Here is a 27,859-nt window from a genome sequence, read left to right as displayed (position 1 = left end):
CGAGACAATAACGAGGACAGGTGAAACTGATCAGGGTGTGACACAGAGGTAGTTCAAGTCGCATTGAGAGTGGAATCGAATTCCACTAACCATGCGGTGCGTGTAGTCGCGGTTATCCATACCTCAAGCACCGGTAATAGTTTCAGGAGTAAGGAAAATAAAAGCAAGCAGAGAGGTAAATCTAACAGCAAAAACTTGCACCAGCAAAAAGATACCGAACATTGTCGTCAATGTGGCGCTTTTGGCCATTGGGTGAGGGACTGTTCAGTGTTGCCTGAGCCTTCTGTGCCCGCTCATTCCGGGGTAAGCGTGGCTGTGCAGACATTTTCTTTACTGACTAGTGAGCAACATCAAAACACTCCTGAAAGTGGACAGAGTTGGGAGAACGCATAGGGATAATTTGGCCTCTGTGCGGTCATCAAATGGGCTAAATTTACAACGAAAAATGTTCAGTAGAGTAACAGGGACATAATCTAAAGCGATGCAATTACTACCAATGCTGTTTACAATCGGTCCAGTTATTCTTTATGGTAGCTGGGGTAGAACCGATTATGGGTTTGGAAAATCTTTGCTAAGTGACAAGGGATTGGGTTCTAAAAAGGTAAGTTATTGGCACAGCCAAACACTCCTCACAAGCACAGAAAGCCTTGAGAGTTTGAGGGAACATTTCATTGTCTGAAGAGAGAACCTTGAATTGTACACAGCATCTCCTCTCAATCTTGGTTCGTGCAGGTGACTGTGACCACCTCAAACAAATTGGCAGTACGCCCAGAACATTGCTCTGTGAACCAAAAGGAGTATCTCAGTTTCAAGGTCCCAGCTTTGAGATAAGAAACCTCGTAAGGTATCAATTCAGTCACATGCATGAACCAACATTAATAACGAATAATGTAAATCATGCTTTTATGACTTGTTTGTGTAGCAGTATATAAGGACTGAAAGGGAACGCCCTTGTCAGAGTTTTCATTAAACTTGTTTTTTGTGAACCTCTCCGGCCGTGCTCAATGGGTGACATGTCTAGTGACTATGCCAGCCATGGAAGAACTGACATCTTTAGCTCCCAGGAATTGTGTACAGATCCTTGCAACATGGGGCAGTGCATTAGTATGCTGAAACATGGGGTGATGAAAGCAGATGAATGGCATGACAATGGGCCTCAGGATCTCGTCACGGTCTCTCTGTGCATTCAAATTGCCATCGATAAATTGCTATTGTGTTCGTTGTCCTTACTGTATGCCTGCCCATACCATAACCCTACCACCACCACGGGGCACTCTGTTCACAATGTTGACATCAGCAAACCGCTAACCCACACAACGCCATGCACGTGGTCTGCGGTTGTGAGGCCGTTCGGACGGATTGTCAAATTCTCTAAAATGACATAGGAGGCAGCTTATGGTGGAGAAATTACCATTAAATTCTCTGCCAACAGCTCTGGTGGACATTCCTGCATTCAGCATGTCAATTGCACGCTCCCTCAACTTGAGACATCTGATATTTTGTTGTGTGACAAAACTTCACATTGTAGAGTGACCTTTTATTGTCCCCAGCACAAGGTGCGCCTGTGTAATGATCGTGCTGTTTAATCAGATTCTTGATATGCTACACCGTTCAGGTGGATGGATTATCTTGGCGAAGGAGAAATGTTCAACAAATCTGTGCACAATGTGAGGGAAATAAGCTTTTTGTGCATATGGAAAATGTATGGAATATTTTATTTCAGCACATGGGACTAATACTTTACATTATGTTTTTATATTATCTGGAAAGCAGTGCTGTAACTCTGCCACTTTCCACCGCAGATGGGAAGGGCGACATAGGCGGATGCAGTGGATTGAGTTCAGCCCTTGCAAAAGTGGTATTGCAAGCAAACCATGGGACCACAAAAAAAGGAAACTGACTATACCATTTGTCATGCGGGGAATTGTTTTTATTGTGCACATTTACAGAACAGGATGTGTAAGTACTGCATCCTTAATGCTTACAGAACCCCCACGAGTCAATGAGTCTTCATACAGCAGACAGTCAAACATACTCATCTCAGTATTTACAGAGATTATTAGGGTAAAGCTCTTTTTCGGCCTTGCCGGGCAAGGTACAAATCTCATCTCACAGAACTGGAAACAAGGTCAGGCAGGGAAAGTAGGGGTAATACAACAAAAGAATACCTTAGTGTTATGTAAATGTCATTCTGCTTGAATGTCCACACCCATCGGATTTGTAAGAGCGTGGGTTTGATCAAGTGCTCAATTATAACACTTTCACACGCGCCTGAAGTGAAGTGGTGAGAACCCCCCTGATCATGGCTCTATGGTGAGTGAGGCCTGACGTATCTCTCACACACATACACACGTTTGCCCGAAGGAGGGTTCCTTCACTGCACGAAAGAAAACGCATAGGACACTGCATCCCTGTTCATCACATATGCCACTTTCTATCTCAAATCTCAATCTATATTGGCAACGGTTGGACACATCTCTTTGGAGGAGCTGACAAGTTGAGTGAAGCTTAAAAAGTTTTTGTAAAAAAAAAAGTGTGTTTTTGCTGATAACTTCTATGACTAAAGCAGGGCACTTAACGTGACAAATTGTAAATCGTTAAAAAGGGTATGTTATGATAGCATGGCCCTGACGGCGCAAGAAAATTAGGGGATGAGTGCTTCATTCCGTGAGAAGATTAAAAAAATGTTCTCTCTTGTTTGGGAAATTTCAATAATCCAATACACTTCACTAACGAAGAGTGCTTTACCTGGGACTAAAATCCAGGAACATATGTTGAGAAATAGGTTATTTTCCATAAGTTAAAAAAAATAAGGCCTTTTTGTTTTGTAATGCGGAAGGGCAGTGTCAAATCCCTAAATAATCCCTATCATTTGAGAAGGGAAAGAAGCTATGATGGAAAAGTAAGTTAGGACAGTTAAAATTCCGGCTTATTTGGAAGCTACTTAGCAAGCGACCTACAGAATTGATATAGGTACTCTTTGTTCATATCGATAGAGGGAAATTCAAAATCCCTGTTATGATTGTACATAACATTCAGAATATCTGGCACACCCTTGTACAGACCTCAAACTGTCACCCCTCTTCACAGCAAACACAAATTCTTGACCTGTTAAACTCCTCATCATTCATAACCTTTCAGTCATGTGCACATTCAGATAGTAGGCCTAGTTGGACACCTCATATAGCTGGCAGATTGTAACCAAATCCAGCCATGATTTACCATACAGGCTATAAAGCCTTGGCTACAGATGAAACAATTTAGGCATTCAGCTCTTTCTCCCATCATAAATTGGGATGGGGATAAATAACATTGACTCCCTTGAAGGGGGAGAATCTGAGATTTCCAACAATGCCCGAAATATTACTGTACTCCTAATATTAAGCAAATGGCATTCATATTTTCAATTTAAAAAACTGCACTCGTATTAGTGGGCCGTGAGAACAGTAACACAGATGAATAGTAGCACACATGGGAAAATCGTTTCTGATCTGATCAAAGCAAAAATAGCCAACATTGTTTCTAGTTTAGGTTAGTTACAATTGAAGTGTCCTGAGCATCAGTTCAAAAGATACAGAAGTGACCGCCGGGAGCTATGAGGGAGAGCCGGGCAGATCAGCTCAATCAGACTCTGCAACTGAAAGACGTTAATTTAGCCAATGAGAGGATTGCATTCAATATTCTGCAAAGGCATGCATGCTTATGATTGGACAAAACAGACTAAAGGGAGCTTCATGTCAAATTGAATGTTCATTAGTCACACGTTCATTAGTCACGTTTTCGTCAACTAAATGGTTAGTTATTGTTTTTTTCATGGCATCTCGCTATCATCATTAGTTTTCATCAGGAAAAATAGCTTGACTATTTTGTCATAGTTATTGACTAAATTAACACTGGTACACATACACCATCCACATGTCACACACACTTATTGTACACATACAAGCACCCTCTCTCTAGTCCTTAAACCCACACACTTTCCAAACACACAAGGCCCTCTAAACTATTCACACACACACAGAAACCACAAAACACACTCACACATTACCCTCTCCAAACACACACACATCATCAACCGTCAGAGGTAAGCACTAGGGGTGAATGTCCTGTCCGCTGTATAACTGAGCGGTGTCCAAAAAAAACACTACTGGTTAGTGCTTGATTCTCCACTGAGCCTTGTGCGCCAGCTTTTCTCTCTCTCACACACACACACACAGATTTAAATAAAGCTGAAAGGAGATAGTGAGAGAGCAGAGTGGAGTTTGGTCGATCGAAAAGGGGTAGTAGAGGGATCCTGTCTTTTCTGGGGTCTGTGTGTGTGTGTGTCAGTGTTGAACACTGTCCGGTGTCCCATAGCCAGGGTTACAGGGAGGAGGGGGAAACTGTGGCAGTAGGGGAGCACCAGGCCTCCCCACTCCGCCAGTCTTCGGCCACGCCTGCCTGTAGTCCAGTTTTTCACCCAAGGAAGAGGCAGAGGGGCTAAGCCAGGGAGCGCTGACGAGGTTTTATCCTGGGGTAGAGCTGCATGGAAGAGAAAAGGTTAGAGAGAGAGCGCGAGAGCGGTAGAGAGACAGAGATTGGTTATACATCAGAGAGGGCCAGTATTTCCAAACACAGTCACAATGGAGTTGAAAACTGGGAACAACGCATGGGCCCAGGGGTAAGCAGTGAGCAGGCATCATCCCAACAGGTGTGTGTGTGTGTGAGAATGTGTGCGTTTGACAGGCCTCACCCCCAGCAGGTTGCGGGGTACATAACCCTCCCTGTGGTCCAGGCGGCCCCACCACCACTCGGTCTCACTGTCGTCTTGCCGCCGCAGGATGGTAATGGCGTCGCCCTCGCCGAAAGAAAGCTCATCTGGGCTCTGGGCCTCGTACTCCCACAGCGCATACACCGCCCCCTTGTTCATCACGCCCAGCTTTTCCTGGACACCTGGTAGAACACACAGGTACTATAGTTATCCTTACCGTAAAACTTCATTTAAACACTGCCTGTCTCTTAATAACCAGGCAACGGTCATCTAATTAACTGCTTCAAATAAACGGCAGGTCTAAATTAATTGTTCACGATGTTACCATGAATTAACCTGAATTGTTTACAAGGTTTAATGTTTGATTTGTTACATAAAATAATTCCGTAATGACTTGAAAAAATTGCAATCTGTTTTTATTGGCAGAAGAAACTGCTAGACCTCAGCTATTAGCTTTGGGAGAATACACCAACAAATCTGCCAAAAATTAACAGTCAAGAGGAGAAAAAAACTGTGTCAAGGGAACTTTTATTTGCATTTTTTAATAGACGCATTGGTGGCTATTGGTAACTATACAAAATATAATCACATCACCAAATAATTCATTATAACACAATATTTTGCAAAAGGTCTACAGGAGCCTTAACAGCACTCTGGAGGACAGCTACATTCCATCCTCCTCAGAGTACATTGACTTCAATACAAAACGTAGGACGCTCATTGTTCTCACCCACTTCCATAGTCTTACACAGCAATTATGACAACTTGCAGAGGACATCCTCCAACCTATCAGAGCTCTTGCAGCATGAACTGACATGTAGTCCACCCAATCAAAGGATCAGAAAATTAATCTAGTACTGAAAGCATAAGCTACCGCTAGCTAGCACTGTAGTGCATAAAATGTGGTGAGTAGTTTACTCAGAGAAAGACAGTTTAACAGTTTTGAACAATTTCATTTCTTCGTAAAAGGAGAAGCAAGAGAGAAAGAGATGATATTTTCTCACTTTCAGTTAGCTAGCAAATACGGCCTGCTAGTTTAGCCTACTGAAACGCACAGCATCTGTTTGAGCAATGTTAGCTAGCTGGCTATGACTATCCAACACTGGAACCCTTTCAAGTTAAGGTAAGCTTTTGGTTTTACAAATTTATTGCCACGTTGCCCGCCGGTGTAACTGCTTACTGACTGTATACTAACGTTACTGCATAACTTAGCGGGTTTCCTAAGGCATTAGTTCTATTAGCTATGCTGACTGACGTTACTTTAGCTAATATGGTGACAACGATGTAGGCGGTGTATAGCGGTTTGGCTTGGAAAGGTTTTTTTCCCCCACATACAGCTGATGTTTTGTGCTTTGAAATCTACTAGTGAAGGGAAGAGGTGAAAGGAGGAGGGCGCATAACGTAGATGCGAGAAGGAATACAATGTGGCTGCTATGAAACTGAACTGTGTTTATGCGTGATCAGGGGTGTATTCATTCTGGAGATTCTATTAAAACGTTTCTGATACAGAAGCAAACGGAACAAAACGGGGATAAACATACCTGAATTTGTCCAATAGAAACTCTAGTTTGCAACTGTTAGACTAATGATTACACCCAATATCAGCTAGATGTAGGCAAGAGTGTGCAAGACAGTATTGAATGTCACTGTCTCTCCATGTGGCACAGTCTGTCACATCAAATTTGTCTCTCGACCTCTGCAACTACGTTGTAAACTTTCATTCATAGGCTAGGTTGTAGTAACCTCCTGATGGGTTTGGAAAAAAATGGAGTATCATGTAGTAGCCTAAACCTATCGTTGTTACATTTAACTGGGTGAATGGAATATGAATGACAGTCATCCAATATGATGTAATAGACATAAGGCCATGCTCAAAATTGTCCTTCCTCATCTGAAACGGCACGGATCGCCACTGAGGCCCACCCACTTGGGAGCCAGGCCCACCTACTGGGGATCCAGGCCCAGCCAATCAGAATGAGTTTTTCCACATAAAGGGGCTTTATTACAGCCAGAAATACTCCTCAGTAGCCCCCCTCAGACGATCCCGCAGGTGAAGAAGTCGGATGTGGGGGACTTGGGCTGGTGTGGTGACACGTGGTCTGCGGTTGTGAGGCCAGTAGCAGCAGCGTATGTGATGAGTAAAAAAAAGTAGTGCGAAAAGGGGTAATACAGATCGTTAAATAGTTATCCAAATAGCGGCCGGACTAACTATTTAGCAGTCTTATAGCTTGGGGGTTGAAGCTGTTCAGGGTCCTGGGCCCGGTTGCATAAAATACCTTAATTTTTCTCTTATATTTTCCCCTATAGTTTCTTTAACTTTAAGTAAGTTGCGCAAAACTTCTTAAGGTGAATTTCCCCATTAAATTAAGTGAAAAAGTTAAGGCTGCCCTTAACTGTTTCATTCAGTATGGTAATCAATGTAAACAACATTTGTGGAGGTGAATGTTGCTTTCATCTGCTCTGGTTACAAAAAGAAAACATCAACCAGCTAGCTACTATGCTAAACAACAGAAGTTGCACAATCCATGGCTACAAAGTTAGCTGGCTACTTAGCTATAACTGCTTTGTAAGCTAGTTTGATGAATAAACCAAAAACATGGTTTATTATAACCAGCCAGTGACTTGGTGTATTGATACACCATCCAAAGTGCCATTAATAACTTCACCATGCTCAAAGGGATATTCAATGTCTGCTTTAAAAAAAAAAATCACACATCTACCAACAGGTGCCATTCTTTGCAAGGCATTGGCAGACCTCCCTGGTCTTTGCTTGTAAGCAGGAAATCAAGAGAATAGCGTTATAGTCAGATTTGCCAAATGGTGGGCGAGAGAGAGCTTTGTATGCGTTTCTGTGTGTGGAGTAAAGGCGATCAAGAGTGTTTTAGCCTCTAGTTGCACAGGTGACATGCTGGTAGAAATTAGGTGAGATGAATTTCAGTTAAAATCACCGGCCATTAGGAGCAGCGCCTCTGAATGAGCATTTTCTTGTTTGCTTATGGCCCTATACAGCTCGCTGAGTGTCGTTTTCATGTCAGCATTGATTTGTGGTGGTAAATAGACCGCTATGGAAAACGTAGATTAAAACTCTTGGTAAATAGTACAGTCTATAGTTTATGATGAAGTATTCTAACTCAGGCGAGCAGAACCTTGAAACTTTCATTATTTTAGAGATCACGCACCAACTGTTAAGACACACCTCCCCCCCCTCGAGTTTACCCAAAGCTGCCGTTCTGTTCTGCCGATACATAGAAAAAACAGCTAAATGTATATTATCAAATCAAATTTTATTTTATTTCTCACATACACAGGGTTAGCAGATGTTACTGCGAATGTCGAGAAATTCTTGTGCTTCTAGTTCCGACATCGCAGTAATATCTAACAATTCCCCAACTACCTAATACACACAAATCTAAAGGAGGTGAATGAGAATATGTACATATAAGTATATGGATGAGCGATGGCCAAGCGGCATAGGCAAGGTGCAATAGATCGTATAAAATACAGAATATACATGTGATATGAGTAACGTAAGATATGTAAACATTAGAGTGGAATTGTTTGAAGTGACTAGTGATCCATTTATTAAAGTGGCCAGTGATTTGGTCTCAATTTAGGCAGCAGCCTCTGAGTTGGTGATTGCTGTTTAGCAGTCTGATGGCCTTGATATAGAAGCTGTTTTTCAGTCTCTCGGTCCCAGCTTTAATGCACCTGTACCGACTTTGCCTTCTGGATGGTTGCGTTGTGAACAGGCAGGGGCTTGGGTGGTTGACGTCCTTAATTATCTTTTTGGCCTTCCTGTGACATCGGGTGCTATAGGTGTCATGGAGGGCAGGTAGTTTTCCCCTGGTGATGCGTTGTGCAGACCGCACCACCCTCTGGAGAGCCTTGCGGTTGAGGACGGTGCAGTTGCCGTACCAGGCTGTCATACAGCCCAACAGGATGCTCTCGATTGTACATCTATAAAAATTTGTCAGGGTTTTGGGTGACAAGCCAAATTTCTTCAGCCTCCTGAGGTTGAAGAGGCGCTGTTGTGCCTTCTTCACCACACTGTCTGTGTGGGTGGACAATTTCAGTTTGTCTGCGATGTGTACATTCTCCACTGCTGTCCCTTCTGCTGTATCCTGAAGTCCACGATCATCTCCTTTGTTTTGCTGATGTTGAGTGAGCAGTTGTTTTCCTGACACCACACTCGAGTGCCCTCGCCTCCTTCCTGTAGGCTGTCTCATCGTTGTTGGTAATCAAGCCCACTACTGTTGTCGTCTGCAAACTTGATGATTGAGTTGGAAGCGTGCATGGTCACGCAGTCGTGGGTGAACATGGAGTACAGGAGGGGGCTGAGCACGCACCCTTGTGGGGTCCCAGTGTAATGGGTCAACGAAGTCGAGATGTTTCCTACCTTCACCACCTGGGGGCGTGTCCTTGTTCAGACACAACTCCAAGAAACGTAGGATATTACAGCTCTTCAGGTATTATTGATTGGATAGTCTGGAAAGGATCTTGTCCAGTTTGTTCTTGTGATTATACGTTCACCAATAGAATGGAGGGTAGAGGTGGTTTATTCACTTGCCGACGTATACTGAACAAAAAAAACACAATATGCAACCATTTCAAATATTTATAATATATAAAAGGAAATCAGTCAATTGAAATAAATGCATTAGGCTCTAATGTATGATTTCGCATTACTGGGAATACAGATACGCATCTATTGGTCACAGATAAAAAAATATATACAGTGGGGCAAAAAAGTATTTAGTCACCCACCAATTGTGCAAGTTTTCCCACTTGAAAAGATGAGAGCTTTAATTTTCATCATAGGTACACTTCAACTATGACAGACAAAATGAGAAAAAGAAATCCAGAAAAATCACTGTAGGATTTTTAATGAATTTATTTGCAAATTTAGGTGGAAAATAAGTATTTGGTCACCTACAAACAAGCAAGATTTCTGGCTCTCACAGACCTGTAACAACTTCTTTAAGAGGCTCCTCTGTCCTCCATTCGTTACCTGTATTAATGGCACCTGTTTGAAGTTATCAGTATAAAAGTCACCTGTCCACAACCTCAAACAGTCACACTCCAAACTCCACTATGGCCAAGACCAAAGAGCGGTCAAAGGACACCAGAAACAAAATTGTAGACCTGCACCAGGCTGGGAAGACTGAATCTGCAATAGGTAAGCAGCTTGGTTTGAAGAAATCAACTGTGGGAGCAATTATTAGGAAATGGAAGACATACAAGATCACTGATAATCTCCCTCGATCTGGGGCTCCACGCAAGATCTCACCCCGTGGGGTCAAAATGATCACAAGAACGGTGAGCAAAAATCCCAGCAACAGTGTGTGAAGACTTACAGAAAACGTTTGACCTCTGTCATTGCCAACAAAGGGTATATAACAAAGTATTGAGATAAACTTTTGTTATTGACCAAATACTTGTTTTCCACCATAATTTGCAAATAATTCATTTAAAATCCTTCAATGTGATATTCTAGATTTTTCCCCTCATTTTGTCTGTCACAGTTTAAGTGTACCTATGATGAAAATTACAGGCCTCTCTCATCTTTTCAAGTGGGAGAACGTGCAGAATTGGTGGCTGACTAAATACACCCCCCCCCCCCCCCCCCACTGTATTTAAAAAAGGGAGGGGCATCTACAGCATAGAGGTGATCAGGCTGTTGATTGTGGCCTGTGGAATGTTGTCCCACACCTTTTCTATGACTGTGCGAAGTTGCTGGATATTGTCGGGAACTGGAACACGCTGTCGTACATGTTGAACGAGAGCATTCCAAACATGCTCAATGCGTGACATCTCTGGTGAATATGCAAGATATGGAAGAACTGGGACATCTTTAGCTTCCAGGAAATGTGTACAGATCCTTGCGACATGGGGCAGTGCAATATTATGGTGAAACATGAGGTGATGGCGGCAGATGAATGCCACGAAAATGGGCCTCAGGATCTCGTCATGATATCTCTGTGCATTCAAATTGCCATCGATAAAATGCAATTTTGTACATTGTCCGTAACTTATGCCTGCCCATACCATAGCCCCACTGCCACCACGGGGCACTCTGTTCACAACACTGACATCTGCAATCTACTAGCCCACAAGACACCATACATGTACGTTGTGGCTTATGGTAGAGAAATTAACATTAAATTCTCTGGCAACAGTTCTGGTGGACATTTCTGCAGTCAGCATGACAATTGCACGCTCCCTCAACTTGAGACATCTGTGGCATTGTGTTGTGTAACAAAATTGCACATTTTAGAGTAGCCTTTTATTGTCCCCAGCACAAGATGCACCTGTGTAATGATCGTGCTCTTTAATCAGATTCTTTATATGCCATGGATTATCTTTGCAAAGGAGAAAAGCTCACTAACAGAGATGTAAACAAATTTGCGCCCAAAATTAGAGAGAAATGCGCTTTGTGTGTATGGAAAATATCTGGGATCTTTAATTTCAGCTCAAGAAACATGGGACCAACACTTTACATACTGTGTTTATATTTTTGTTCAGTGTAGTTTTGTCAGGGTGCCCTCATTTCCGCCTCACCTACACTGTCTCTTCTCAGAGTCTCGGTAATTAGAGCCTGGTTTGGGGTAAGCATTATGTCCTGCGCCACCGACTCATTGAAGTAGAACTCTTCATCCAAATCAAGGTTAGTGATGGCTATTCTGATGTTTAAATGTTCTTTTCGGTCTAGGAAACGAGGGCAGAAACAGCTACAAAAAAAAGTTACGATCAGCGCGAAAACCCCCAAAATAGCAGAATTGGTCAGGAAGCTATCCAATCCAGCGACATTCTTTGTTTCACGTTGTTGGAGAGCATGGTAGCCAGGGCACCAAAACAGAAGAGAAGTTGAACCTCCTCTTCAACACTCTTAGTTGTGGAAATTGCCCCACTATGCTGTTTACTTTCTGCATCTACATCATATTGCTGAGTCTACCTTTAAGAATATATATACACAACAAATATATTCTAGTTGTCTAGTCGCCCTATGGGCCCTGCTCAAAAGTAGTGCACTAGATAGGGAATAGGGTACCATTTTGGATGCAGTGGGAGACCCGGTCAATGTAATTCCCTGCAACAATGAACCTCCAGTATTCTCACCGTACAGAAACTGAGAGCACTGGATGTAGCCCTCCTCCATCTCTTCACACTTGTCTGCCGCCGTCTCCACGTCGCTGATGGTGCTGGCGAAGATAGCCGCCCCTGACTCCACCAGTAACTTGCACAGGTGAACGCTGTTACAGGAGGCTGCACAGTGCAGGGGTGTCCTGTAGAGAGAGAGACACACAAAATGGAGGGGTTACAATAGTTCCATGGAGACCAATCACCTCTAGGGAAGTTAATCATAGGCAATAAAAAACACAACCGTGACTGAGGCTTCTTCAGAATTGGAGCTTTTGTCTGTATGTATATTGTTTATGCTACAAAATGAAGGACATTGTATGCTGTCTCATTGAGGACATTCATGCGTTTATCTATTCTGCAGTGACAATGTATGAAAAGAGCTGTGCTCTGGTAGTAAATAGGGGGTTCCTTGGTGCAGGCGAGTGGATGAATTGTTTATGTAAATACAACACTATGAAAGCAAGTATGTCACAAAAAGCAAAATCTCAACATAACTGAAGCCTTGTTTTTGGAGTCATGAATAAAGTGGCGTGACTGAAGCTAAACAGACGCAAATAAGGGAATTCTGTCTTGACCTGAGATTGCAGAGCACCAAATTCAAAAACAGAAATACTCTATAAAAATTCTGAAAAGATACAACTATTTTACATAGGTTTAAAGATGAACTTCTTTTGAATCCGAGCACGGTGTCAGATTTAAAAAATGCTTTACGGCGAAAGCATACCTTAAAATTATTTGAGAACATAGCCCAGCAGACAAATCATTACAAACAGTAACCAGCCAAGTAGAAGTTACACAAGTCAGAAATATAGATAAAATTAATCCCTTACCTTTGATGATCTTCATATGTTTGCACTCAGAAGACATTCATTTATTCAATAAATGTTCCTTTTGTTCGATAGTCTCTTTATATCTGAAAACCTCCTTTTTGTTTGCGCGTTTTCTTCAGTAATCCATAGGCTCAAACGCAGTCACAACAGGCAGACAGAAAATCCTAATTGTATCCGTAAAGTTCATATAAACATGTCAAATGATGTTTATATTCAATCCTCAGGTTGTTTTTAGCCTAAATAATTGAGAATATTTCAACCGGACAATAACGTCATCAATATTAAAGGTACACAAGAAAGGCACTCAGTCGCGCGCATGAAAAAGCTCTGTGACACGGTAGTGTCCACTCATTCAGACTGCTCTTACTCCCTCATTTTCCAGAATACAAACCTGAAACCATTTCTAAAGACTGTTGACATCTAGTGGAAGGCATAGGAACTGCAATTTGAGTCCAAAGTCAATGGATAATGGCATTGAATAGGAAAAATATATATATATACATATATCCTACTTCCTGAATGGATTTTTCTCGGGTTTTCGCCTGCAAAATCAGTTCTGTTATACTCACAGACATTATTTTAACAGTTTTGGAAACTTTCTTTTATCCAAATCCTATTTTCTGGCCCTGAGTAGAAGGCAGTTTAATTTGGGCATGCTTTTCATCCAAAATTCCAAATGCTGCCCCCTAACCTAGAGAAGTTAAAGGGATAGTTCACTCAAACTCTATTGTAGTATTATGTACATTTGTGCACTGTGTTAATACAATCCTCAAAAAGTGTCCATGTCAGCAGTCACGTTTTCAAGTACTGCACTTTCAGTATAGAAGAAAAACGGTGACGCATGAACGACCTCTTTAAGGTCCCTTGTGTGCAGGTGGTTTGTGACTGCTCACCAGCCGTCGCTGTCGGCAGCGTTGACGTTTACTCCGAAGTCAAGCAGGAACTTGACAATGTGGTGGTGTCCGGCGCACACTGCGTTGTGTAGCGGGGTTATGCCCTCGTCGTTGGCCGTGCTGGGGTTCTTCACCTGGGGAAGAACAGAGGGGTCAGCTGGTCCAAATTTGATCCCTACACAGAAGTGGACTGAGTTCTATTTCATTTCTAAGATTCAGAAGTCGAGTGACACGCCAAGATCAACCACAAACACACCGCAATTAAATTGACAGGTTTACTAGCCCCCACAAACACACACACAGCTGAAAAACATGAAGCAAACTCTAAAAGACTCGTTTTATTAATGCTGTCAGCACAGATCAAATAGATGCAAATAGAAAGATCATTTTTGTGTGTTTGTTTGTTTGTCCTGTGTGGCTCAGTTGGTAGAGCATGGCGCTCGTAATGCCAGGGTTGTGGGTTTGACCCCACGGGGGACCAGTATGAAAATGTATACACTCACTACTGTAAGTTGCTCTGGATAAGAGCGTCTGCTAAATTACTCAAATAAACTAATTGTGTATGCGAGCGACAGAATCAGACCTCGTAGATAATCCTCTGCACCAGGTCAAACTCGCCCTCCAGTGAGGCATCCAGCAGCAGCGCCAGGGGGTTGAACTTCACCCTCAGGCCGTGACCCGTCCGCTCCGAGTTGGGCTTCTTCAGGTTAGTTCGCTTCTCCTGTAGGGGAAGGATGGGAAGAGACAGTAAAGAGTATGTGCAAACACAGACAGACATGCATATGTATGCATGTCACAGGTGGGTCTGAACACCATGCTCCGGAAACCAACATCTTAACCAATAAACCAAGAGTCCAACTCACCGCTGATACATGAACATGCATACTGTCGCTGCGTGTGTGTTTTGTGAAAGCCTCACCACTTGCTGTGAGGGGGTGGTGGCAACCTCCTCTGGAGAGCTGACCTCAGGCACAGGGCTAGGCAGGGTGGCCACCGAGACTCCCCCTAGGTTATTGTTGTTGGTATCCTCCGAGGCCTCCGGGGCAGGGGGGCTGATCACCTCGGGGGCCGGTGGTGGGGGCAGCAGCTTGTTGTCATTGGCGTCAGGCGGCGGCAGGGGCTCTGAGGACGACCCCTCTGCCACGGCTGGTGGTGGGGGAGGGAGTGAGTCCTCACATGGCGGGTTCCCGTTGTCGGCGTCTGCCAACGAGTCACCGGGGTAGTCGGGTGGGTTGGCGGGCTGGTAAAATGGCGTGCCGCCCGCCCTGACTCCCCCTGCTCCAGCAACACCACCCTCCATGCCACCAGCCAGGGTATTGAAGCGCTGGTAGAGCAGCTTCTGGATGTTGGGCCCGGCTGGGCCCTCTGGCTCAGTGATGGAGCTTCGCTTCTTGAGGGGCCGCGGGGCGTTCGCCAGCTTCTTGCGAAGCATTTCCAGGTCGGCGTCGCTTTGGTAGCGAAGGGGTGAGTGGGCCATGGGGGTGAGCTTGGTGGGGCTGAGGGGTCGCGGGATATTCTCCACATTGGGCGGGGGGGTATCCGGGGCCCCGTCTATGTCAGGGCCCTCTCTGTCCCCAGTGTCCTCACCGGCCGGCCCCTGGAGCCCGGGGAAGGGCCCCCCTGTCAGCATAAAGGGCAGGGGGGAGGGCGGCGTGGAGCCGGAGGGGAGAACGGGCTTCCCATACACTGGACACACACACACACGAGGGAAAAACAAACAATGATGTACTTCCCTGGAAAATACAAATAACGTACTTGCTCGCCGACTCGCTTTCATAAATTAACGATAAGGAATTACCGGATACTCAAACCTCAACAGTTAATGCATTAATAATCAAAAGCAAGAATATTCACAGCACTGCTCTTTATCATGCAAGTCTCAGTCAATAGCAAAATATTTAAACAGACTTCAGTCTCCTTTGATTTTGAGTTAAGCCCCTGCACCCAGCACTAATTCCAAAACACACCTTTCTTTCCTGTCAATGATCTGTAAGTGATTGGGTAAGTTAAAGGATGGTGTTCACCATATTGCTTTCACTTAACCAACCTTGACAAATCAGTTCCTCTAGGAAGAAAAGATGCATAGTACAGGTACAACATCAAAGGGTGCGTCCCAATAATACCTTGTTTCTCCTGAAGTGTGCACTCGTTCCCTATTTCCCACAAATCTAATAGCATTGGATTGGTGGAGGCATAGGCTAGTGAGTTTCCGCCATCATTTGTATACCAAATCAGTGAAGGGAAGTGAATAAGTGCACACTGGTCTAACGAAAGATAATTGGATTTGAAACACTCATTCACTCCCACGCGGCCCCTGCTCGTACCTGCTTTGAGCGCAGGCTTGAGCGGGTAGCTCTTGGGCGCCGCCTGCTGGAGGTACATGTGGTAGATGGAGCTGGAGTTCATGGTGGCCGGGCCCTTGCGTGGCGACTGGGGCCGGGAGCCTCTGTCTGGGACGAAGGGGCGCACCGCAATGGCCAGGACAGGGTCAGGCCGATCCCCGGGAAGACCCGGTGGGAAGAGAGGTGAGTTGGGCTGGAAGGTCGGGCTGGGGGGCACTGATATGCGCTGCTGGATCTGCTGGGAGGAGGAGCCGGTGGAGGGGGGAACACGGGGCCAGACAGGGCCGGGGAGCTGGCCTGGCCGGCGGTCCAGAGAACTGGTGGAGCCGGCAGAAGTTAGATGGGAGCCGTAGGGAGGGGGCTGGGGCTTGGAAGGGGCCACCGGGGAGGAGATAGTCATCTTGTTGGAGTCCAGCACCTTGGTCGAGGCAAACAATTATTCAATATCATCAAATACATCTCCAAACTAATTTTGGATGAAGCGCTGTCCCAACTATTTCAACTGTTATAGTTATTTGGGGAAATGTTGCATGCTGCAAGGGGTGGTTGAGGAGAACATACTTACTATTCTGTTAGTCAGCACCCCTCCAATATTTTTGGGTGTGCGTCAAATCATGATTTTCATTAAAGCTTTACGAACAACAAACAATGTCAAAGTAATGACTGACCTTGTCTGCTGTGGTAGCAGCAGGGGAGCCCAGAGGGGGAATCTTTCCCTGTGTGTCCGGCCCAGACTCTGGCCAGTCGGGGGGCTTGAGAGAGGCATTGCCCTTGCCAAGGGTGGGCCAGCCAGCATCATTAGCTAAGGGTGGAGAGGGGAGAATGGGGCACGCTGAGTGTGGTCTAAGAGAGTTACCTGTGAGAATTTTGTTAAAGCAGAGACTGCTGTAGAACTCTCTAGATAGGGATACAGCACATCTGTATAGACCAGTGTTTCCCAATCCTGGTCCCGAGAAGCCAAATGCACATTTTGCCCGGACCAGGATTGGGAAGGAGTATACTGGTATGAATGTTTGCCATGGTGGGGTGAGTGTAAAAGATGATACTGCTACACTGGGCAGGCAAATGCAGTAGTGTGGAGAGTGTTCGTTTAACAAAAGAGCTAGCTGGTACGCTACAGAGTACAGACACTGTTGCTGGGTGAAAGGGAGACGTACTTAGGGTCCTGTTCAATGGAAACCAGTTACTAGTTGGTGGGGCAAGGAACAAAATACTTCTTGTCGTTTCACACAGTAAGCATGGTTTGACACTGCTGACATGGATTCAAATGCATATACACTATATACACACGCGCAAAAGTATGTGGACACCCTTTCAAATGAGTGGATTTGTGTATTTCAGCCACATCCGTGTATAAAATCAAGCACACAGCCATACAATCCCCATACACAAACATTGGCAGTAGAATGGCCTTACTGAAGAGCTCAGTGACTTTCAATGTGGCACAGCCATAGGATGCCACCTTTCCAACAAGTCAGTTTGTCGAATTTCTGTCCTGCTAAAGCTGCCCCAATCAACAGTAAGTGCTGTTATTGTGAAGTGGAAAAATCTAGGAGCAACAATGGCTCAGCCGCGAAGTGGTAGGCCACACAAGCTCACAGAACAGCACTGCAGAGTGCTGAAGCGCATAAAAAAAGTCCTCAGTTGCAACACTCACTACCGAGTTCCAAACTGCCTCTGGAAGCAACAATAAGTGCACCTCGGGAGCGTCATGAAATGGGTTTCCATGACCGAACAGCCGCACACAAGCCTAAGATCACCATGCCACGCTTTGGCTGGAGTGGTGTAAAGCTCTCTGTCTGGAGCAGTGGCAACAAGCTTCACCATCTGGCAGACTTACAGACAAATCTAGATTTGGCAAATTCCAGCAGAACAGTACCTGCTCCAATGCATAGTTCCAACTGTACAGTGTGGTGTAGGAGGAATAATGGTCTGGGGCTATTTTCCATGTTTCGTGCAAGGCCACTTAGTTCCAATGAAGCGAAATGTTAGCGCTACAGCATACAATGACATTATAGACGATTCTGTGCTTCCATCTTTGTGGCAACAGTTTGTGGCAGGCCCTTTCCTGTTTCAACATGACAATGCCCCTGTGCACAAAGCGAGGTCCATACAGAAATGGTCTGTCGAGATCTGTGTGGAAGAACTTGACTGGCCTGCACAGAGCCCTGACCTCAACCCCATCGAACACCTTCGGGATGAATTGGAATACCGACTGCGAGCCAGGCCTAATCACCCAACATCAGCACCCAACCTCACTAATGCTGGTGGCTGAATGGAAGCAAGTCCCCGCAGCAATGTTCCAACATCTAGTGGAAAGCCTTCCCAGAAGAGTGGAGGCTGTTATTACAGCAAAGGGGTCCAATTCCATATTAATGCCGATGATTTTGGAATGAGAAGTTCGATGAGACGGTGTCCACATACTTTTGGTTTGTAGTGTACTTACTAATGGTGACAATATCATAGTGCAAAATAACTGTGCAAAGTTTAAAACATACCATAAACCTCATTATGATGCAGCATAATTTAATTTGAAATTTTTCTTCAACAATGTTATAAAGAGGTGACTATTAATGTATTATGCAGTTTATTCAAATAATAGCCTCCCTATACATTGTTAAATGAAAAAATGTAAAATTAAATCATGCTGCCAGATTATGACGTTTAGTAATTTTTGCACTATGAACATTTCCACAAGTATAGTAGCTCTATCATTCTGTCAGCAAAGATTAGGAAAGGGAAAAGGGAGAGGGAAAGAGAAATAAATGTAAAAAAAATATAGAACAATTAATCATTTCTGAAATACAGTGCATTCAGAATGTATTCAGACCTTGATTTCTTCACATTTTGTTACATTATAGCCTTAATCCAAAATGGATTAAATAGTTTCCCTCAATCGACACACAATACTCCATGACAAAGCAAAAACAGGTTTATAGGGGGGAAAAAGTGATATCCAATTTACATTAGTATTCAGATCCTTTACTCAGTACTTTGTTGAAGCACCATTGGCAGTGATTACTGCCTCGAGTCTTCTTGGGTATGACGCTACAAGCTTGGCACAGCTGCAAAGTTTCTCCCATTCTTCTCTGCAGTCACTGCAAGGCTATTTTTAGGTCTCTACAGATATGTTTGATTGGGTTCAAGTCTGGGCTCTGACTGGGCCACTCAAGGACATTCAGAGACTTGTTCAGAAGTCACAACTGTGTTGTCTTGGTTGTGTGCTTAGGGTCGTTGTCCTGTTGGAAGGTGAACCTTTGCCCCAGTCTGAAGTCCTGAGCAGGTTTTCATCAAGGATCCCCACAGCATGATGCTGCCACCACCATGCTTCACCGTAGGGATGGTGCCAGGTTTCCTCCAGACGTGACACTTGGCATTCAGGACGAGTTCAATCTTGGTTTCGTCTGACCAGAGAATCTTGTTTCTCATGGTCAGAGTGTTTTAGGTGCCTTTTGGAAAACTCCAAGCGGGATGTCGTGCCTTTTGCTGAGGAGTGTCTTCCGTCTGGCCACTCTACCGTAAAGGCCTGATTGGTAGAGAGCTGCAGAGATGGCTGTACTTCTGGAAGGTTCTCCCATCTCCACAGAGGAACTCTGGAACTCTGTCAGATTGCTCAGTTTAGCTGGGTGGCCAGCTCTAGGAATTCTTGGTGACCGTCAACGTTGCAGACTCTTTGTGGTACCCTTCCCCAGATCTGTGCCTCGACACAACCCTGTCTCGGAGCTCTACAGACAATTCCTTCGCACTCATGGCTTGGTTTTTGCTCTAAAAACTCTGGGACCATATATAGAGAGGTATATGCCTTTTCAAATCATGTCCAATCAACTGAATTTACCACGATGGAATCCAATCAAGTTGTAGAAACATCAAGGGTGATCAATGGTAACAGGATGCACCTGAGCTCAATTTCAAGTCTCATAGGATGCAGAATCCTGACTAGAACCAAATAATTTGATCATATTACTCCAGTGCTAGCCTCTCTACACTGGCTTCCTGTCAAAGCAAGGGCTGATTTCAAGGTTTTACTGCTAACCTACAAAGCATTACATGGGCTTGCTCCTACCTCTCTCTCTGATTTGGTCCTGCCGTACATACCTACACGTACGCTACGGTCACAAGACGCAGGCCTCCTAATTGTCCCTAGAATTTCTAAGCAAACAGCTGGTGGCAGGGCTTTCTCCTATAGAGCTCCATTTTTATGGAACGGTCTGCCTACCCATGTCAGAGACGCAAACTCGGTCTCAACCTTTAAGTCTTTACTGAAGACTCATCTCTTCAGTGGGTCATATGATTGAGTGTAGTCTGGCCCAGGAGTGGGAAGGTGAACGGAAAGGCTCTGGAGAAACGAACCGCCCTTGCTGTCTCTGTCAGTTTGTTATATCTGGAGTACTTCTCCTGTCCTATTCGGTGTCCTGTGTGAATCTAAGTGTGCGTTCTCTAATTCTCTCCTTCTCTCTCTCGGAGGACCTGAGCCCTAGGACCATGCCCCAGGATTACCTGACATGATGACTCCTTGCTGTCCCCAGTCCATCTGACCGTGCTGCTGCTCCAGTTTCAACTGTTCTGCCTTATTATTATACGACCATGCTGGTCATTTATGAACATTTGAACATCTTGGCCATGTTCTGTTATAATCTCCACCCGGCACAGCCAGAAGAGGACTGGCCACCCCACATAGCCTGGTTCCTCTCTAGGTTTCTTCCTAGGTTTTGGCCTTTCTAGGGAGTTTTTCCTAGCCACCGCGCTTCTACACCTGCATTGCTTGCTGTTTGGGGTTTTAGGCTGGGTTTCTGTACAGCACTTTGAGATATCAGCTGATGTACGAAGGGCTATATAAATTATTTTGATTTGATTCATAGCCAATGGTCTGAAAACGTATTTACATTTTTTATACATCTGCAAAAAAATCTAAAAACCTGTTTTTGTTTGTCATTATGGGGGGAAAAATGAATTTAATCTATTTTAGAATAAGGCTGTAGCATAAAATGTGGAAAAAGTCAAGGAGGTCTGAACACTATCCGAATGCACTGTATCATGATTTGAAAATCCCCCTGTAGAGTGGGATTCAATGCCCCCCCCCACCCACCAGGTCCCTGGGTCGTATTCAAATTTGTCCAATAAGAAAAGGCTGCTTTGGTGTGCACTAATAATTACGACCATGATGTTAAGCCGTTTTGTCTCTCCTGTCATCCCCCAATTTCCACCAAGTTTTCAAATGTGGCTTCTTCAGCACAACTGGTGCCCTTCAATTAAGTAGGAACTTGTCCTTCATATGCTCAACATCGAAGCTGAAAATGCTAATTTAGTCAACAAACTTTGTTGTTGTTATAAAAGTAATCAAATTACATTTTGTAATTCTAAAAGCTGGAGAACAGCAGTAATCATTTATCCAAATTCTTAAACCATAAATTTTAGGAAGCGCTAAAGATAGTTGAATATACACATCCTTATCGGCCAGTCCAATTGTGACCATTTTAAACATACATGACTTAAAGTCAGACTCAGTAAGTCTGGTTCATGAAGTCAAAAATAAAAATGGCAAATTTGTTATTCTGGTTTAACATTTCTCTAAACAGATAGTAAGTAAAGTAAGTAGCCTTGCACAAGCCTTAAGCAGAATGGCTCATATCTCCTGTTTCTGTAATGTGAGGCAGCTTGATGTACAAGTACACCCCCTGGAAAGGACACTAGTCTATCGCAGTGCAAAATTGACAGATTAAAGCTTAATTCGTTGGATAACTATTTGAATGCTCTATCACTGCTACTCATGAGGGGAATGGTTAGAACCTTTTTCAAGGTTATTTTTTTGTTTGCATTAGCACCAAATGGTCAGAGTGGTGTTCTTGAACAATCCACACCCCTGTCTAATGTGATAGGATGACTTTTTAGTTATTTTAATAGTGATTCCATAATTGCTTAATTAAACATGATCTTATCTCTGTTGTTAACTTAATAGGAGCACGAGGTAGAGTCAGGTATTACTGTTGGATAAAAGTCTACACAGACAACAGCCCTTGCAGGGTAATATTGATTGCTGTAATAGGAATGGTTCTAGATGTCCATGTGTCTGAGTGTGCGCCACGTTTGTGAGCTGTGACTGTAATATGATCACTTAACAACAAATAAATAAAAAACACAGTATTATGTTTAGTAGAAGACTGTTGATAAGTGGTCTCAATATATCCGACTTGCCGCCTCATCAAAAATAAAATACACCTGCTAGCCAGCACCATGGAGAGCTGCACCATTTAAGTCAGAAGTTTACATACATCATAGCCAAGTACATTTAAACTCAGTTTTTCACAATTCCTGACATTTAATCATAGTAAAGAATCCCTGTCTTAGGTCAGTTTGGATCACCACTTTATTTTAAGAATGTGAAATGTCAGAATAATAGTAGAGAGAAATAAATATTTCAGCTTTTATTACTTTCATCACATTCCCAGTGGGTCAGAAGTTTACATACACACAATTAGTATTTGGTACCATTGCCTTTAAAATTGTTTAACTTGGGTCAAACGTTTTGGGTAGCCCCCCAGCATAAGTTGGGTGAATTTTGGACCATTCCTCCTGACAGAGCTAGTGTAACTGTCAGGTTTGTAGGCCTCCTTGCTCGCAAACTTTTTCAGTTCTGCCCACACATTTTCTATGGGATTGAGGTCAGGGCTTTGTGATGACCACTCCAATACCTTGACTTTGATGTCCTTAAGCCATTCTGCCACAACTTTGGAAGTATGCTTGGGGTCATTGTCCATTTGGAAGACCCATTTGCAACCAAGCGTTAACTTCCTGACAGATGTCTTGAGATGTTGCTTCAATATATCTACAATTCTCCTTCCTCATGATGCCATCTATTTTGAAGTGCACCAGTCCCTTCTGCAGCAAAGCACCCCCACAACATGATGCTGCAACCCCCGTGCTTCACGGTTGGGATGGTGTTCTTCGGCTTGCAAGCCTCTCCCTTTCTCCTCCAAACATAACGATGGTCATTATGGCTAAATTGTTATATTTTTGTTTCATCAGACCAGAAGACATTTCTCCAAAAAGTACAATCTTTGTCCCCATGTGCAGTTGCAAACCGTGGTCTGGCTTTTTAATTGCGGTTTTGGAGCAGTGGGTTCTTCATTGCTGAGCGGCCTTTCAGGTTATGTCAATATAGGACTAGTTTTACTGTGGATAGATACTTTTGTACGGGTTTCCTCCAGCATCTTCACAAGGTCCTTTGCTGTTCTGGGATTGATTTGTACTTTTCGCACCAAAATACGTTAATCTCTAGTAGACAGAACGCGTCTCCTTCCTGAGCGGTATGACGGCTGCTTGGTCCCATGGTGTTTATACTTGCGTACTATTGTTTGTACAGATGAATGTGGTACCTTCAGGTGTTTGGAAATTGCTCCCAAGGATGAACCAGACTTGTGGAGGCCTACCACTTTTTTTCTGTCTTGGCTGATTTCCCCATGATGTCAAGCAAAGAGGCACTGAGTTTTAAGGTAGGCCTTGAAATACATCCACAGGTACACCTCCATTTGACACAAATTATGTCAGCCTATCAGAAGCTTCTAAAACAATGACATCATTTTCTGGAATTTTCCAAGCTGTTTAAAGGCACAGTCAACATAGTGTATGTAAACTTTTGACCCACTGGAATTGTGATAAAGTGAATTATAAGTGAAATAATCTGTCTGTAAACAATTGTTGGAAAAATGTATTGTGTCATGCACAAAGAAGATGTCCTAACAGACTTGCCAAAACTATAGTTTGTTAAAAAGAAATGTGTGGAGTGGTTGAAAAATGAGTTTTAATGACTCCAACCTAACTGTATGTAAACTTCGGACTTCAACTCGGTTGTATTAGCCTATCGTATTATCCGACTTTGTATCTGTTGTATTAGCCTTAAAAATAAAAAAAATAAATGACATTATGAGCTAGAGTTTCCGAATGTGTAAAGGCCAGTGTCTAAGTCACATGCTGAAGATCCTGCCCACTACTGCAGAGGTAAGGTTCAAAGGGCCGTCCGTCCCTCCCACTAGGCAACCGCTCCAGGGTGAAGTTTCCCCTTGGTACAGATCTAGGACCAGCATCCTATCCAGGATCAGTGTCTAGGGACTACACCTACGCAACCTGCCACACTCACGGGACATGCCGTCCGAGCCACCCGAGCGCGCCTCTGGAGGGGAAGGGGGCAGTGGGTCCACCACGATGTCTAAATCAGACACCTTCCACGGGCCGAGGGGCTTTCGCACTGTGTCCGCCCCTGGACGAACGTGGTAGATAGGGATAGGAGTAGGGGTGTCACCCGCCCCAGTGGAACAAAGACAATCACAGGACACCACAGCACGGGAGAGGGAAAGAAGGAAATAACAGAGGGAGGGAAGCACAGGATACACCACAGAGTAAAAAAGGGGAGAGAAGAAGGTTAGAGGAGGAGAGAGATAGAAAGAAAAAAGTAATGAAGGAGTATCAACTGTAAAGTCTGTAAGGAGAGAGACATGGGCTTCAGGATCACTGGCGATGGTGATCATGGGGGACCAGAGGATTAGAGACTGGGAGGCTGCTCTTCAGCCTCCTGATGGATACTGCCTGATCTGGGCAGTTTAAATATTTAAGCCAGATGAAAATTATCCTTTGTAGTGTTAAATTATGCTCCCCCATCAGATTTTTGGATGCAGTTTAATGATAAAACAAAATCAAATATTTAACAGATCACATAAGTTAAAACAAAGATCCTGCTATATCCATGACATTCGGTAGAAATATTGTATCAGATTTACAGGGGAAATTACCATGCAAATGTGTAGTCCTAACTGTCTGATAATGACTTGGACCAGGGATGCAGCACTCTGTGTTTGCTGGTTTTTGGTATTTTAAATCAGTACCTGTTCTAAACCATGCATGCCTGGGACAATTGGTGACATGAATTCACCAATTGTGTTCCCGGGGGAAAATACAAGGACTACAGTTGTTCACGGGTGGCTAGGAAGCTCAGTAATTAGTCTGTCTTCATGTGTCCGTCCCAACCACCACCATACATCCATTGTCAAGTCATTATGGCTGTCTTGAAGTAGAGCCAAAGACAGATAGAGTACAAACGTAAAGAGATAATCTCTTTTTCTCTTAGATAAAACTTGAGTCATAGGCGAAAGCATGACAGAGCAACAAAGACAGGTGAGTAATATGTCAGGTTATTAGAAAACCAACCACACAGTGTGCTCCGAGGATAAGTTTGATTTAAGTACAGATCTAGGATCAGCTTCCAGTGCCCCAATCCTAACCTTTAGCATTAGTGGTAATAATGCAAAACTGACCCAAGATCAGCATCTAGGGGCAACTACACCCTATACCATACCGGGTGAAGAGCGTCCATGATGGCAAGGTAGACCAACCTGATTTGGAGCGGGCATGATTGGCTGGGACGTTGACACCCAGCGTCTGGGGTTTCATAGGTTCGGGGGGTCCAGTGTAGCCTCCCTCTTGTCTACCCGGCAGAGGGACCTGAATATAGGGGCCCACGGCTGCCACCCGGCCCAGAGTCCCTGGGGCCGGCTGGGGAGAGGGAGGCCCGTTGGTCTTGTTTAGCTTTAGGGAGAAAGAGGGGACCACAGAGAGAAAGTGTTGTGGAGGGAGGAGAGTGAGAAGGGACCACAGAGAAAGGGAAGATGGAAGGAGAAATTAGGGTTAGTATCAATATGAAGTAATGGATCCCATCGTAAGTGTGTGTATTGATGTGTATTGAGTCTTGTTATTATTTTCTTGTATTCGGTCCGTTTAAGGGAATACACTATCCTGGGTTCTAATCTGTTTCTGCTCTCTTGCCAACTGCTTAGGCATTGGCAATGAGAGACAGGGAGTTGGCATGATGCTGATAGCAAACAGATTGGCACTTCACCAGCTTTTGAATGTCCCAAAAGAGCCAACAGAAGTGAGCTTACCCATACATATGACAGGTGGGTAGGAGATAGTTTGTGTCCATGTTGTGCACTCCTAACCCAGGTTTTTATTGTAAGAGGCTATATTAATGCATACGTTTGCCGTGTGTGTGTGTTTTCCTTAGTGTCAGTGTGTTTGTGCATTGTCCGTTCCTAGCCTTACAGGTAAGTTCTCTTTTTGACGTGCCTCAGCTTTTTTCTTATAGAGGCGCTCCCGCAGCTCGCCGATGCGCTTGTCCATGAGGGTCACCTCCATGTTGCGTTTGTTGAGCAGATCCTTTTGCTGCTGCAGCTTGCTGTTCTGATCCTGGTTCAGCTTGTTCCGGATCTGAGGGTGACACACACACACACACACACACACACACACACACACACACAGAATAGGAAGACAAAGAGTTAGCACACAGGTATGAATATGGGAAGTAAAAATAGGCCCACATGCATGTGTGCCCAAACATAACCCTAATAATCCAAAAGTATATTTAGCATCTATTTCCATCTAGTTTGCTGTCCACAAGCAGCAGGCCGCAGAGTTGTTTCCCCATTGTGAAGTTTTTAAGTTGCACTTTTCTGAAAAGCGCATCAGTTCACACAGAAGAAACAGCTAAGGATAATCCTTTGCATTTGTTTTGCCTACCAATCCAATGCTTTTTAACGCACGGGAAGGAGTGCAAACTTTTGGAGAACAGAGATTATTCGGACACAGGGAAAGATGCGAAGGGTAGCGTTTTAGTGAGTCTGAGGCGGGTTTCTTTTTGGGGCAGTCCTACTCCTTCGCTATTGTTTTGTTCATTCGACAGGATTGAGAGAGAGAAGTAGATAGGAGAGAGAGCCATGCTCGCAGCGGTAGTAAACAGTACATGTGATCCAGAGGCAGCGGGTTAGATTTCTGGACCACCCCACTGAGACCCCTGGGCCCAGTTATTCAAAACATTTAATCCATATCAAAATTATTCTGTGTTGCGTTAAATTCTGCTCCCCTTCAGATGTGGTCCCTCTTTTTTTGGATGCAATTATAACACTGGACCAAATCTCTATCATAGCACATACAATACAACGAATCAAATCGCGTGCACATATTTTACAGATGTTATTGCGGATGTAACAAAATGCTTACGTTCCTAGCTCCAACAGTACAGTAATACCTAACAATACATGCAAATCCCAAAAATCTAAAGAAAGGTATTAAGAAATAAAAAAAATATTAGAATGAGCATGTAGCTGGCTAGTAACAGTGACTGAAGTTCAGGACAGTGTATTGGGCAGAGGCCGGCGAGTGGTGACCATTTAACAGTACGCATTCGAGATAGTAGCAGGGTGAACAGGCCGTGGCTCGGGCGGCTGAGGTCCTTGATGATCTTCTTGGCTTTCCTGTGACTCCGGGTGCTGTAGATGTCCTGGAGGGCAGTCAGTGTTGCCCCCGGTCATGCTTTGGGCTGACAGCACCACCTTTGGAGAGCCCTCGTTTACGGATGGTGCAGTACCAGGCGGTGACACAGCCGGACAGGATGCTCTCAATGTTGCATCTGTAGAAAATTGTGAGGGTTTTAGTGGCCAAGCCACATTTCTTTAGCCCCCTGAGCTTGAAGAGGCACTGTTGTGCATTCTCCACACTGTCTGTGTGGATAGACCATTTCAGGTTGGCAGTGATGTGTACCCCAAGGAATTTGAAGCTTTTCACCCTCTCCACTTGAGAGGTTATTTTCCTGGCACCACTCCACCTGGGCCCTCAACTCCTCCTTGTAGGCGGTCTCATCGTTGTTGGTAATCAGGCATACCACTTGTGTCGCGTGGCCACGCAGTCATGGGTGAACAGGGAGAACAGGAATGGGCGCAAGCACGCAACCTTGTAGGGCCCCCGTGATGAGGATCAGCATAGTGGTGGTATTGCAGCCTCCCTTCACCACTTGGGGTCGGCCCGCCAGGAAGTCCAGGACCCAGTTGCATAGGGCGGGGTTCAGACCCAGGGTCCCGAGCT

At 44.3% G+C, this 27,859-nt stretch overlaps 1 protein-coding gene across 4 annotated transcripts in view; it reads right to left on the bottom strand.

The window, feature by feature from the left end:
- Positions 1-1,908: 1,908 nt before the first annotated feature.
- Positions 1,909-27,859, bottom strand: part of ppp1r13bb (protein phosphatase 1, regulatory subunit 13Bb) — an 83,648-nt gene continuing 57,697 nt past the window's right edge. For 2 of the 4 annotated variants that reach the window (XM_031837345.1, XM_020496691.2), the window contains 11 exons: positions 26,045-26,209; positions 25,339-25,531; positions 24,090-24,209; positions 16,624-16,757; positions 15,938-16,373; positions 14,533-15,299; positions 14,197-14,334; positions 13,614-13,747; positions 11,867-12,033; positions 4,733-4,932; positions 1,909-4,521 (listed from right to left, as the gene is read on the bottom strand). In XM_031837345.1, coding sequence (XP_031693205.1) covers positions 4,480-4,521; positions 4,733-4,932; positions 11,867-12,033; positions 13,614-13,747; positions 14,197-14,334; positions 14,533-15,299; positions 15,938-16,373; positions 16,624-16,757; positions 24,090-24,209; positions 25,339-25,531; positions 26,045-26,209 — 2,496 coding nt within the window. In that variant the 3' untranslated portion in view covers positions 1,909-4,479. The remainder of the gene's footprint in view (positions 4,522-4,732; positions 4,933-11,866; positions 12,034-13,613; positions 13,748-14,196; positions 14,335-14,532; positions 15,300-15,937; positions 16,374-16,623; positions 16,758-24,089; positions 24,210-25,338; positions 25,532-26,044; positions 26,210-27,859) is intronic. The other 2 variants (XM_020496692.2, XM_020496693.2) reach the window with 2 other exon arrangements.

Source organism: Oncorhynchus kisutch, linkage group LG12 (genome assembly GCF_002021735.2).
Source record: "Oncorhynchus kisutch isolate 150728-3 linkage group LG12, Okis_V2, whole genome shotgun sequence".
Classification (NCBI taxonomy): domain Eukaryota; kingdom Metazoa; phylum Chordata; class Actinopteri; order Salmoniformes; family Salmonidae; genus Oncorhynchus; species Oncorhynchus kisutch.
Note: the sequence above shows the minus strand (reverse complement) of the source record. Positions and strands in the feature narration are given on the sequence as shown.